The 14297-nt window shown below is 41.4% G+C and overlaps 1 protein-coding gene across 3 annotated transcripts in view; it reads left to right on the top strand.

Annotated features, from left to right (window-relative positions):
- Positions 1-9320: 9320 nt before the first annotated feature.
- Positions 9321-14297, top strand: part of lancl2 (LanC lantibiotic synthetase component C-like 2 (bacterial)) — a 41638-nt gene continuing 36661 nt past the window's right edge. The window contains exons 1-3 of one of the 3 annotated variants that reach the window (XM_085286200.1): positions 9321-9830; positions 10600-10802; positions 13899-14016. In XM_085286200.1, the coding sequence (XP_085142326.1) occupies positions 10638-10802; positions 13899-14016 (283 nt within the window). In that variant the 5' untranslated portion in view covers positions 9321-9830; positions 10600-10637. The remainder of the gene's footprint in view (positions 9831-10599; positions 10803-13898; positions 14017-14297) is intronic. The other 2 variants (XM_085286199.1, XM_085286202.1) reach the window with 2 other exon arrangements.

Below are 14297 nucleotides of genomic sequence, written 5' to 3'. Positions count from 1 at the left end.
TTAGCTTAGAGGCCAGAGGACTTTTTTCTCTGATTAATCTCTCTCTCTCTGTTAGTGTGTGTGTGTGTGTGTGTGTGTGTGTGTGTGTGTGTGTGTGTGTGTGTGTGTGCAACAGCAGCAGGGGTAGGATATAGCTGAGTTATCTAAGCCGGGTAAGTCAGCAGCATAAAAAAAAAAAAATCACATGCCATGTAACCATGGTGTCAGAGATGTTACCATAGTGATAATCTCACACATCTCATCTGGAAGCATTTTGTAGCATCACAGCACTTGTAGAAAATCGAGAGGCAGCATCGATCACCAAACCAGAACTAGATATGATGGGCTTGCTAAAAGTCTAGTTCCTTCAAATTCTTCACCATTTAAAACATTCGAGTGTAACAGCAACATTCATTAGGCCTTTAGAGGACCTGCTGTCCAAGCCAATATTAAGGTGGCTAGAGTTCAACCAGTATAAACGATACAGTATTACAGTCTAACACAGATTCACCAAAGCATCATTGTCAGTGGCCAGAGGTCTTTACTACTTAGACTTAGTTCCTCCTACGCCGGGCGGCGCATCGGGCAGCTAGTGATCTCCATCGATGTCGGTCAGCAGCGACTGCTTCAGCTTCGTCGACAGTTCTCAGATCGTCCATGAATGTTCGACGCCATGTGGTCTTTGGTCGGCCTTGCTTTCACTTGCCAGTGCGTGGACGCCATGTCATGGCAATCTTAGCTGGGCGATGAGGCGGTAGGCGTAAAATATGGCCCGCAAAGCGGAAGCGCCTTTCTGCAACAACATCGGCTAATGGGCGGGTGCCTGCTCTTCGTAGGACCTCCTCATTTGTTATTCGGTCCCGGTAGGAAATTCTCAGGATTCGCCGCAGGCCACGTTGTTGAAGCACGTTCAGGTGTTGAATAATTGCACTTGTTGAGCGCCAGGTTTCACTAGCGTAAAGTGCAGTAGGGAAGACGATAGAGTTCAGTAGTCTGATCTCGACCCTTACATTCAGGGAGGTCGAGTTCCAAATAGGTTGGAGTCTTCGCAGGACACCAACTGCCTTCCCTACTCTGGCGTCGACATCCCGATCAGAGACCCCGTCATTCGAGATGATGCTGCCAAGATATGTAAAATTCTCCACCTCTTCAGCATGTTGTTGGTTGATCATGACAGGAATGCGGGCACGTGCATAGCCAACTCGGAGTACCTTGGTTTTTTTGGCACTGATTCGTAATCCAACTTTCGTCGCCTCCCTCTGCAGGGCCGCGGTCAACCTTTGGAGGTCTTCCTGAGTCGAGCCCAGCAGGGAGATGTCATCTGCGAAGTCCAAGTCAGTGAGATTACGCGCTTCGTGCCAGGGCACACCGATGCCAGCTTGGTCAACTGATCGTCGCATGATGAAGTCAATTACCAACAGGAAGAGGAAAGGGGATAGCACGCATCCTTGTCGGACGCCAGTATTGATCTTGAAGAAATCTGTGCAGCCGTCATCCGTCCGGACGCAGCAACGGGAGTTGGAGTAGAGACAACGAAAGGCATCTACAAACTGCTGAGGGACTTCATAGTGGCGTAGGATAGCCCATAGAGTCGGCCGGCGGACGCTGTCAAAAGCCTTCTCGAAGTCAATGAAATTAATAGAAATCTTCCTTTGGTATTCCAATGTTTGTTCAATGATCATGCGAGGGTGAAGATTTGCTCGACGCATGACCGGCCACTCCGAAACCCAGCCTGCTCTTCTCGCAATCGTTCGTTCACTGCGTGTCGTAGCCGATTCAAAAGACCGAGGCAAAACACTTTCCCGGGTACCGACAGCAACGTGATGCCCCGCCAGTTGTTACAGTCACCCAAATCACCGTTAGCCGATAATGAGATTCACTTGCTGTTTCCGTAGCAGTTGGAGTTTTTACAGGGTGGGGTTGCTAGCCCCACGCCCAACCCTCCTCCTTTCTCATCTTGGGCTTGGGACCGGCAATGGCAGAGTTAGTCTTTATTGAGTCTTTATTGTTCCAATATTCTCATGAGATGCATTGTGCTCTGAATGCTCTGCATATGAGAAAGATGGGAAAACTCTCACATTGACAGTGGATCAAAAACATTGCAGAAATATATAAATTTAAGGAATATCCTAGTAGCAGACAGACAGGCAAAGCCATGTCCCATGGTTCCAAAACAGGGCACCAAGGTTGAAAAACAGCTTGCACTTAAAGATGGACAACTACTGACCCAAAGAGAGCACCATAAAAGACTGGAATGTCAGTTTGGGAAAGCACAGCGCAACCAATTCAGAGGGTGCAGTACTTAAGTTAAATATCAAAAGACCTAGAAGAGAGAAAGCCAGATCTCTCATTACCACCATTACATGTTCCAGTCCAATTAAACCACCTTTTGAAATTTGAATGTGAGATAAAAGTTTTAAAGGTCACCTCAAAATATTTACAAAAACTTGATCAATGTCCCAGAAATTTAAATAATATGTATTTTGTTGTTTTTTTTTAATCTATCAGCTAAACATCAGAAGTTTAAAAGAAGAAAAGCAAGAGTCTCCTAAAGTATTTTATTTCCCTTTTTTTATGGTAGTACTTGTATTCACTGAAGTGAAAAATTAAGTACAGAGTAATTTGGACACTGCAACTTAGTGTGACTGGGGACTAACGCTTTAGTGGGAAATTTACACCATAGCTACACTGTAACCGCAACCCCCTCTAAAACCCTGAGGCGAAACTTGACGTGGACCTCCCTGGAAATCTCCAAGTCTACAAATATAGTGACTGTGTAGTACCGTCTATTCCTCCTGTGTAGGTCTGACTACCTTCTCCCATGCAATTTATTGACATTTTAATAACATGCAAATATTTCATAAAGCTTAAATTTGAAATATGTTGGTGTTGGGAAAAATTATTTATTAGACATTGTACATTTATTGCGAAGTGAAGCTCAATAAAAGCTTATTGTTGTTAGTTTTAGCAATATTCATTCACTCCTTCATTTTTTTTTATTTTGGTCTGGTCATAGCAAAACAAGGCATATTAAAATAGAAAAAACTGTATTTCAGGCAAAAAGGGTGTAGGCAGAAATTATGCTTACATGAGTTATGAGTCAGCATCACCTATTTTAACATAATGTCCACAACAACAGCACCCCCCAGCGGTCATAGTAAACACAGCAGAGAAAAATATCTTGAGTGTGTGACGCTGTAACGGTGCCATGAGGTAAGTCTGTAATTTACCTGATAAACCAGGATAAATTTCCTGTTTTTTGTTTGTTTTTTAAGATCACATAGTGACATTCTAGCCACTAATGGAACTTGTTTCTAATTAATTATTATAGTGACAGATGGTAGCTCTGCCGTTTTTCTAGAGTAATTCAAATGAATGCTGTAAATAGAGGTGTAATTACTGTTTGGTGTCCATCCGTGCATTCTCTTCCAATTCAGGGTTGGAGCCTGTCCAGCTACCACACACACCCTTGACAGGACAGGGCTAATACATAGAGACTGACAACCATTCATACTCACACCTATGGGCAATTTAGAATCACCATTTAATCTAAACCCGTTAACTAATTGATATTTTCACCAAATGGTCTTTTCTGTCTGCCAGTGTGTCATGCAGTTTTCAAGATTAAAGACCTTTGCAAAGAAAAAAAGTTGCCTGCTCCAGCTCCTGGAAATGCATATAACCTTCTTATCAATAATATTTTCAGACAGCAATTAATTATTAAAATTTTTAATAAAAAGCCTTCTGCCTGGTTTTATACCTTTGTCTTTCTGTAACATAGGCCGCAAACCGACATTTTCCCCACAACTCCACCCATCAGCTCGTCTCAATCTGGAGTCGACCTGCATACATCCTGTTCAGTCTGTCAGTTCTTTCGCACTTACTGCTGTTGAGGAAACACTCCCAGGTTACCTGGTGATAGTCACAGTTTAGCGTGGGCAGCCGGATGCTCAATATAAGACAACATCATTATCTTATAATTACATTAATGTACTTTGTTTCCTTAGCTCAGACCTGCTGGAGATTGTGTTCACCCTCAGAGGGACATATCTGAATTAGAACTGATAAACGGGTTTTAAAAGGAGGGAGCGATGGACACTGAGCATCATATCAGTCAGTGTAGAAACAGGCCGTAAGTTTCAGGACCAGGGGTAATTATTTGCTTGTCATCATTTTTGATCTGACTCAGGGGTGCTGGCTTAACTTCTCTTCTGGATACATCTCTCCTTTACATGTAGGTCACAGGTGTAGAATTGAATCGAATCGAATCGAATTGAATCGAACTGAATTGAATTGAGTACTGTGGCTTTATTGTCTGATTGTCTGGGTGTCATAGCGGAGACAAAAACTGATGCCCAGATAAAGACACCCAAGGACCCAAAGGAAGGATGCAGCAGCAGGTCTCTCTCTTAAAGATCTAACATATGATGAGCTCATACAGTGGCAATTTAACGTTATTAAAACAGCAAATAGCTTTTATAGGTGTGGTTAATTTTAAGGTTGACTTTCAAAAATGGCACTCTTTTCTAAACACAGAAGAAGCTCATTTCAATATCAAGCAGAAAAAAAACGAAGACATACGTTTTGTTTTTTTATTTTATTTTAAAAATCAACACAGTTAGAACTAACCGTGTGTCGCAAACATTTATAGATCAGTCCACCTGCTTGTTTTAACTATTCTCCTTTCTGCCTTATAGGTAAGCCATAGGGACAGACAGAAAATCTCAGATTTCCCACCTCGTACACCTGCGTGACACGTTCATATTGACCCACAGTTGTGTGAAGCTGTAAAGTCTGAGTCTTTAATGAGGGTCTGTCCAGCTTTGGATTCTGTTAGTATGTGTTTGAACTGACCTGAACCTCCTCTCTGTGGGCAGAAGGTAAAAAGGGTGATAAAGTCGTGCGTGCATCAATCTTGCAGAGGGTCTGTGTAGCAAATAGTCAGCAAGAAGAGGTGAAAGAGGCTGATGGCAGTGAAGAGAACGTGGAAAATAAAGGTTTTCTACCACTTTTGTGTGAAAATGGTTTTAGGGTAAATGTAGAAGAGGGATGAATCATAAAACATTTAAATCAATAGCCCACATAGCAAGGAGGTCTGGCCCGGATCTGGTGTCAAACCGGCACAACACAGCTGGCTGACTTCTGGCATGATAAGACGTATGTCATCAGGATATGGGCCAGGTGGCATTGATGGCACTGTTTATGTGATGGCATGCCATATCTGGCTCGATTGTGGTTTGGTGTATGTGGCCCAGGCTCATAGAAAACAGGTCTGGCCCGGATCCGGCATCAAGCTAGCACTTCTGACTGACTGGTGTCATGGCAGAGTGTATGTCAGCCAGATGTGGACCAGGTCTGGCATGATGGCACTATTTATGTTCCTATTTTCCTATTTTAGTTAGAAGATCCAAATGCCATGTTGCAATACTATACTGCTATGGTAGCCAACGTTTCAAATGCAGGTTTGACAGGTTTGTTAGTGTACACTTTATCCAAAACCTGGTGACGGTTTACTCATTGTTACCAGTGGGTGGCTGTAGCTCAGGAGGTGGAGCAGGTCACCTACTGATCGGAAGGTTAGTGGTTCCGATCCCTGGTCTGCATGTCAAGACTGTGAATGTGTTTGAATGTAGTTAGGAAGCACTCAGTTTAGAGAAAGTATGTGATTGGATGAATGTGGCATGTTGTATAGAGCACTTTGAGTAATCTGTTAGACTAGAACAGGGTTATATAAGAGTCAGTCCATTCACTGTCTGAACAGAGTTTTCTTATGTTACTTTTGCACTGTTTTGCGTGTTCTGGCACATGTTGTTATTACATGGCTTGATTAAGGTACACATTAGGCTGACATCTGGGGCCAGAGCTGAAACTGTTCTGGGCCAGCACAGGGCCAGCAATGTGTCTACAACTGGCCCGTGGCTGCACACAACTTACACATGGCCCACATAACGCAAAGAATGATGGCCCTTTGGTGGCCCAGATCAGATTTGCCAGATGTGGCCCACACATGGGCCAGCACAGGATCACCAGTGTGTCTGCAACTGGCCTTGTGCTGGCCCATGTGTGGGCCACATCGGGCAAACCTGATCTGGGCCACCAAAGGGCCGTCATTCTTTGCGGTATGTGGAGAAGGACAGTCTGTCTGCAGAGCTCGCTCAGCTTCAGAGAAAACTAAATTTGTGTGCACTCTGCCAAAAAGTACAGTGGACGACCTTATTCATGTTAGGACAGCCTGCCTAAACACTGTGTGAAAATCAACTTTTGAAACAGGATGCAAAGACAGCCAGACAGCAAATCAAACAGCTGATGGCCCAAATTTCACTGATGCGCACCAAGTTGGACTAATGTGAGATCCAAGCTGGAGAACTCACTGACGAAACAGTGTCACACAAAGTGCAAACGAGCAGCGCCACCAAAGAATAAGGGCTTGTTCAGATCAGGAAAAGACCAGCAACTTTGAGATGAGCCGTCTGAAAGAGCAGCTTCAGCAGAGGGACAGCGAAATCCTGATCCTGAAATGGGAGAAGGACAGTCTGTCTGCCGAGCTCGCGCAGCTTCAGAAACATGAGGCCTCTCTGAAACAAACTATGTGGAATGAGAAAACACAGAGAGGGAATCTGGAGCAGGAGAATTAAGTCCTGGAAGAGCAGAAAGTGGTGAAGGGCACAAAAGAAATGCAGAAAAAACTGGATGAGCAGAGGAAACAATTAGTGGAGGCTAAGACAGAGACAGAAGAGGCGGCAACCCCAGATTCCTCCTCATCAGAAAGCCTCAAGTTGTGTTAGAGCGCAGAGAAGAGCAGTCTCAAAACACCACCAACAACAGATAACCACGTGAAAAAGGCACTCAAAGAAGAGACAAAATATATTGAACTCGCAAAGAAAGTACGAAAAGGCAAGACAACAACTGAATGAAGCGCAGACAGCACTGTCGAAGGAGAAAAAATATTTTAAAGACACAGAGAAGCAAATTCAACAGTCAAAACAAGTGTGAGAAGAAGTGCCGATAGTATTTAAAGGTGAGGTCAATCAAATACTGGAGACAAAGGCTGAAATATTAGGACTGGGGAAAACACTGAAAGTGGGGGGAAAGTTGTGTGTCAACAGAGTTATTCAGTTGGTACAAAATGTCCTTAGAGAACATTGAACAACTCAGCCTGACAGTATACAATGAACTCCATGACAGGTGGCCTCCTCCAATACTCTTAATGAAGTCAAGTGACCCAATGGTTGATTAAGTATCATCAAAACCTTTAAAAAACATGCCAAATTTGTCACGGTTCTGGGTCCGTTGGACCCAGTATTTTGAGTTCATTATGTTTTGGTACTTTTGCATCATGGATTTTCCTTTATGTTTCTCTGGTACTTGGTGTTTCAGTTATCTTGGTGTTTTTCTATATTATGATTTATGATCTGATACTGTTGTGATTATGATTATCATTTAGTAGCCTTTGGTCAGTGTCAAGTCTGTCTCTGTCTAGTCTGTGTCTTAGTAAAGTGTGTTTTGTTTCCTGTTTTACTTTGAAGGTTCTTGTTCCTGTCTGATGTTAGTATGTGCAGCTTTGTTCCCCCTGTCTCGTTAGCCCTGATCTCTCCCAGCTGTGTCTCCCTCCTGTTGCCGATTTCCCCGTTACTACCCTGTGTATATAAGCCCTGTGTTTTGCCATGCTCAGTGTCGCGTCGTACCATCAGTTTATGCCTGTGTGTTCTTGGTCTCAGTGTTCCGTCCTCACTTTATGTTTGTTTTCCTGCCAGCAATAAAGCTGAGGTTTTTTGAGTTACATTCCATTTTCCGAGTCCTGCATTTGGATCCTCATCTCTGCCTGCCCGCACACAGAGCCTTGACAAAATTGAAGAGACAAAATATGATCACGCTAAAATTTAACTGACACGCGCACGCGATTATGTGACAAAACTCTTAAACTGGCTTAAAATATTAATTTAAATTGTGCATCTAAATTGAATTTTAAAACTAGAGTGGTTGAAAATAACCACTCTTCTTCTCCCATCTTCCTTTCCTCATCGCCAAGTGGCCATGGCAGATGCCACCCCGTCCTAGAGCCTGATTCTGCCGGAGGTTTCTCTCTTTTAAAAGGGAGTTTTTCCTTCCCACTGTCACCAAAGTGCTTGCTCTTAGGGGGTTGGAGTTTTTGTGTATTTTTGTAGGGTCTTGACCTTACAATATAAAGCACAATATAAAGGAAGTGTTGTTGTTTGGCGCTGTTTCTTAACTTAAAATGTCCAATTACAACAGGACATTTTAAGTTAAGAAATAGCGCCAAACCACAAAATTAAATTAAATTAAATGAAAAAAGCTTTGAATTTGTGCTTCGTTTCATTTGCTATAAATTTGCTAAAAATGTAATATCAGATTAGAATAGTGTGTCTCAATATAATGTATCATTGGTCTACAGGATGATGCTGTGATACATGATACATTTGAAGTAGATGTCATAGTAATGTCTTTCTGTATGTGTGAACAAACCAGTGGTGAAAAGACACCAGAGATACGCAAAGAATAACTGATGTTTGAGGTTAGCTGGTTAGATTCGTCTAGATATTCTACTTTCTGTGTTCTATTGGAAAGGACCGATTGTATGCTTTGCTAACAACTGCAAATGTGACAAATGTGTTACAATAACTATGTGTGTTGTTTTAGCAGCAATAATATTAAATGAAAAAACGCTGAGAATGACTAGTAGTAGGTGACACTGAATGCTTGCCGTGTGATGAACTGTTACTACCATTGATTGTGTTTTCTACCAACACAATCTGAGAAGCTACACTTTGTATATTCACCAGAATAGAGGAAATAAAGTACCCAGCGTTCAAAATTCTCCTAAACTCAATTTAACCTGTCCATGGTGCTCAAAAAGACGTTTACTCCCATGGATGACTCTTATTCAGAAAAATCTTTTAGTGATCATCAATTTCTTTGGCTGAAGAGACTGAAAGGTTCCCTGGAAAGCAGTTTCAAACTGCTTTAGAGGTCCTGCAGGATATTGGGATGAAGCGGTGCTCTGGAGATACAAGGGAAAAGACAGATGTGGAAACAGCTGAATCAAAGAGCCATTAGTGCTCTGATTGCACTAATAGTTATAGCTTGTGGTCAGCTAATTCAAAAATGGAATCCAAAAAGCATTTGTATCTCTTAAAGTGCAACCGAGATGCAGATAAAATGTGAATCCTTAGAAGAGCGACAAAGTTTTGTCTTCTGTTGGAGGTAGAGCCTTTTCTCTAATGTGTTTCCTTTCAAATCTTAAAAAAAAGAAAAAGAAAAAAGGAAAGAGGAAACAGGATGAATAGACGAAAGAGGGTTGTGTGTGGAATTTGTTAGGAGGGAGAAAGGGAGGGGTGGTGGTTTGTTATATTGCTTAATCCGGGCAGCACGGTATCACACACTAACACCATCTGTCACCATTTACATAGGAGTCAGCTACCGAACTGGGCTGCTGGGTACTGACGGGCACCGGGCGGCTGCTGGAGGGGAAGTCTGTGTCAGTGAGGTGGTTACGCCCGTGGTCTGTGTACAAACCGTCGGGGTGTGCGTGTGTGTGTAGGGGTGGGGGGTGAGTGTTACTGATTTGGCATCGGCAGCAATCCGATGTGCGCTCAGTGAGGAGGATGCTGAGGAAGGAGAGGCAGGGCGAGACACAGTGATGCGGTGACACATGGCTGCCTGCCGGTGCACTTAGACTGCGGCTCACACTTCTTTCCATTCACCGAAAAATAGGAGAGGCTGGACTCCGGGTTGCCTAGAGACGCTGCTCGGAGGCTGGAGGCTGCCGCAACCGACAAACGAGCTGTGGAAGCCCCGCACACTGCTGATCGGACAGCCTGCTGATCCCTTTGGTAAGCCCAATTTTGGCTCCACCTGGCAGTACCTGCAGCATTTTAGCATCGCAGCTGCTGTTGCTAATATAACGACCTGCTGTTTGGGCTACCACAGTAATGCCAGTGTAGCAACAATTGTTCTCCTTTTCCATTCAGACGTCTCATTGCGCAAACGTAAGCGTCACACTTGGTTCCAAAGAAGGTGTATTACTCATGGCATTATTTATTAATCTCTCAATTTAACAACAGTCCAAGGTGACATTCATTAAAGTTTTTTTTACCCTCGGATGTTAAATGCAATACTTCGTGTTTGTAAAACTTGATTTTGAACGTGTTCAATTTGTTTGTGCTCTATTTCTAACTTTCAGCTGAAGTTACATTCAGTATTCTTTTGGTCTGTGCGATGCAAAGCAAAATATATTTCTGGGGAATAACAGAAACAGCAGTGAAGAATATGCCTTTAAAAGTACTCAAGGAAACCGAGACTGAATGAAAAACGAGGACTTTTAATGTAAAATGAGTAACTCCAAGCTTTAAACGTCATTTTGTGTGAATCAAAATAACTTTTAAAGGGTAGCTTTGCATGCTTTTTTAATAATCGATTAATAAAGGCATGTTGTCCTGTGGCTTCTTTTGTATGTCAATGGCATTAGACAAAACATAAATACACTACTCGATCCTTTTAATGATTACATTCCATTTACATATTATTTCATGTCACTTTAGTGTGGTTTAAAACAATATTTCTGTAAGGCGATTTTTTATTTCCACTATATTGGCTCTACAGCGTACTGAGATATTTGGCCTTGCCGAGCCGCCGTAGAGATGGGAGATAACATGTCCAAGCGACTGAAGCTGATCTCGGCTACAGACGCAGAGATGGAGGAGCGCTCTTTTTCAAACCCATATCCCGACTGGGACCAAGGAGTCCTCACCTCCAACTCTGGAGCGGATGTAGTTTGCAATGACTCCCTTGATTCGGAAGGAAAGGTGAGATGTTTTCCCTCACTTTGGTTTTCACATCTGCTAACAGAAAGTAAAGCTAGCGTAGCCCAGGCTTGTTGTTGATACTACGGGACTGTTACGGTGTGGGAGTACCTGACATTGAAAGGGGTTCGTTTATGTTAGCGCATATAATTTCTTAGCTGTGGTTTGCGTCTGTCATCAGTCTAAATGCAATAATATTACAAAGCTAGTCACGTTTTGTCAAAGTAAGTAAAAAATACAGTTGTTTTTTGTTTGTTTTTTTTAGTTTCCGCGTCTGGGTCCTCTGGGTACACATATTACAGTACAGTAATAATCGGTGAAGCTGGTGTTATGGTCTGAAATGACAGTCAGATCTTGGAGGTTTCTTTCACATAAACAAAAAATAAATAAATCTGCAATTAAATTCCACATATTTTTTCCCACTGACAGGTATGCTTCACCAAATATAATCGTATCGTAAGTTTGGTAGTCAAAGTCTAATTTTAGGCTGTTTTTGAATCCTGCAAGTGAAAGTAACTAATTTTTTCATTGGCTCATATGAAGATGGTTTTACCCAACAAAATAACTCATCTCCAGTGTTTTTAGGAAGGTCATAGAACAGAATATAGAACATTCAACGTTACGTCGTCTGTTTTTAAGTTATTCAAGTTAATATCTTTACATCTTTATACATTTTATTAAATTTATACCTTTAATATAATTTACCTCTGCACTCTTATTCCTGTCTTTTAAAAACAAGAAAAATATTAAGAGTTTGGAGTTGGTTACAAAAAGAGAGAGAGAGGAGCTTCGGAAAATACCTGGATTTCAATTTTCTGGTCGTCAATGAATTTTCAAGAAGGCTCGTTTGCTGTTATGTTGAGCTTTTTGTATTTTCACACAAAGCTTGGCTGCTGTAAATGTGTATTGGCATTTTGAAGACTGTATTCACCATTACAGACATATAGTTGACCTGTTATAACACATTTCTCTCTCTGTATTTTGCATCTGTAATGTTGTTGTATTATTTCGCAACCATGTCATGAATTCAGTAAGACTTATTAGATACCCAAAGACTGCCCAAAGACTTTATGATTCTGTGAAACAGAATTTAACAGCTCCAGAAGATCAAGAACGTAGCAACTTATCAATTTGTTGCGGTAATTGTGAAACTATGTTCAGAATATGTGCATGAACATACTCGCACAGGATTGGCTGAGACGCTGTACACAGCCGTTTGCTGACTGGCAGTGCCTGAAATTAGATGGAAAGCTCAGGAGCTAACACTATAGCACTGTATAATTGTTGGCTGTTGAGGTATATCAGCAGCCCCCCTTCTTTTCTTTTATTGTATTGAAAGTTTATTCGCCAAATCAATACAAATCACAACAACAGTCTCCAAGGCGACTGTTGTTGTGATTTGGCGTTATATAAATAAAAGTGAATTGAATTGAATATTCACTGCTAACACCAGGTGCACTCGCTCCTTGTGTTTCCTACCTTTACTCATGTTGTGGTCCATGATATCATTCAGCTGTCTCCTCAGTAAGTATTTTGACCCACAATAAGACAAAAATTCAAGTCCAGCATCGTGGACTGCAGCAGTTGGAATGCGCTTCGTGTTCATTGAAATTCAACAACAGGAAGAAGCTCATCAGGCAGGCTTAAATATGCTCAAGTATTTTTTTTGAATTTAATGGCATTTGCCAAAAAATCTCCAGATATAGAAATTTACAAATATTTGCTAAAGTGGATCCATTACAGATGTTTGCTAATGAATTGTAAACACTGTTATATTGTGTTGAAGTCAGAGCTGTAGATTTTTGTGTCACCGTCATTAAAGGCCTCATTCTCCTCTTTGGCTGTTCTGAAGATTTCATTGTTATGCAGAACAGCACCATCTATTCATGTGTCTGTCACTGTGTTCTTTTCCTTCACCATCGAGCTCCTCGTCGAACTGTTGCAGAGCAGAGAGAACAGACAGCCTTGGTCACAGTTCTCTCTGGTCAGGCTCTGACGCTCAAAGCCTCACCAAATATTGACTTTCAATCTTTTTTGTTGCTCTTAAATGTTTCAGTTCATCAAACAAATTTAAATGTTAGACAAAGATAACACGAATAAACATAAAATATAGTTTCTAAATGAAGGTGTTTGTTATTAAGGGGGGAAAAATCCAAACCTACATGGCCTTGTGTGAAAAAGCAGTTTGATTCAGAATTTTGCCCTGCCCTACTTTTCAGCGCATTCACGCTGTAGGTGATTCTGTGTGAATGGATTCTGTAGAGAATTAGTTCATTTCACATCCACAAGCAAATCAGCCTTTAAAGCATGGCCTGACCCATGATGTTAAATTAGTAAAAAATTGGGCCTTGTGGAAAACAACCTAATTAACATTTGCTTAAATGATTCCTAATGATAAGAAGATTGGACCATGAACTTATATCTGAGCATTTATTAGATTTGCCACTGCTGCTATTAGCAGATCACATATAGACATTGAGCTTGCTCAACCTATGTGGATGAAAACATTAGATACTGTTCTAATCCTGACTTGGGAAACTGAATTGGGTGTTTGTGATCGATTCGACTTGGTGTCAACAGCAGAGAAAGGAGAAAATGGCACGACTGTGAGCATATTCAAAATAAAAAGTTACTCATCTGAAATGAAACTAAGCTGAACAACATACTGGTTTTTTTTCACTTCTCATTTTATTTATTTTACCAAGACATTCAAATTCAGTAAATGTAAATGTATGATCTTGGTACATTTATTTGTTCCATTTTCTTTTACAGCATCAGGAAAGCAATGTTTATGTCCAGCCTAATGTTTCTTTACTGTCCCAGTCTCTGCGATTCGTATCAAATCAGTACTCAGCAAAAGCCGATACCCATACATTTATGTCCTTGACTCAAGACAGCCTAACTCATTCATTGCTGTGTATAAACAAGCTTAAATATGATTCTGTCTCCCAGTGCATGTTACTTAACTTCCTGCTGCTCCCTCCCTCCTCTGTTGTTCCATCTGTGCTACCACAGAATCAGCATTTAGCTTTATAGCTGATGGATAGTGCAGCTCTTGAGTCTGACAACTTGGAGTTTATAAATGTATTCTCTCTTCAGGTTAGCACATCCTTTCAGAAGAAGGTCCAGAGTAAGATCAAAGATCTCCTCCAGCAGATGGAGGAAGGCCTAAAGACAGCCGACCCCCATGACTTCTCCACCTACACCGGCTGGACAGGTGTGTCCCTGACTACTCTAAAAATGTGAAGAGAGCACAGTTCTGTTATCCATCCACCCAAAAATATTCTCTATTTTATACGCTTAGGTCCATAAGTATTTGGACAACGACAAACACTAATGTTCTCTCTGTACACAATTAATAGATATTAAATTAACAGTTAACACTGAACTGAAATGCAGACCTTGAACTTTGATTTAGGGATTTAACAAAAGTATTGCAATAAAGGAATTGCAGATATTTTTTGTACATAGTCCCCCATTTACAGAGAAAAGTTTAGA

This window comes from Mchenga conophoros, linkage group LG9 (genome assembly GCF_057382185.1).
Source record: "Mchenga conophoros isolate Kocher_MC1m ecotype Shallow Benthic linkage group LG9, M_conophoros_male_GT1.1, whole genome shotgun sequence".
NCBI classification, from domain to species: Eukaryota; Metazoa; Chordata; class Actinopteri; order Cichliformes; family Cichlidae; genus Mchenga; species Mchenga conophoros.
Note: the sequence above shows the minus strand (reverse complement) of the source record. Positions and strands in the feature narration are given on the sequence as shown.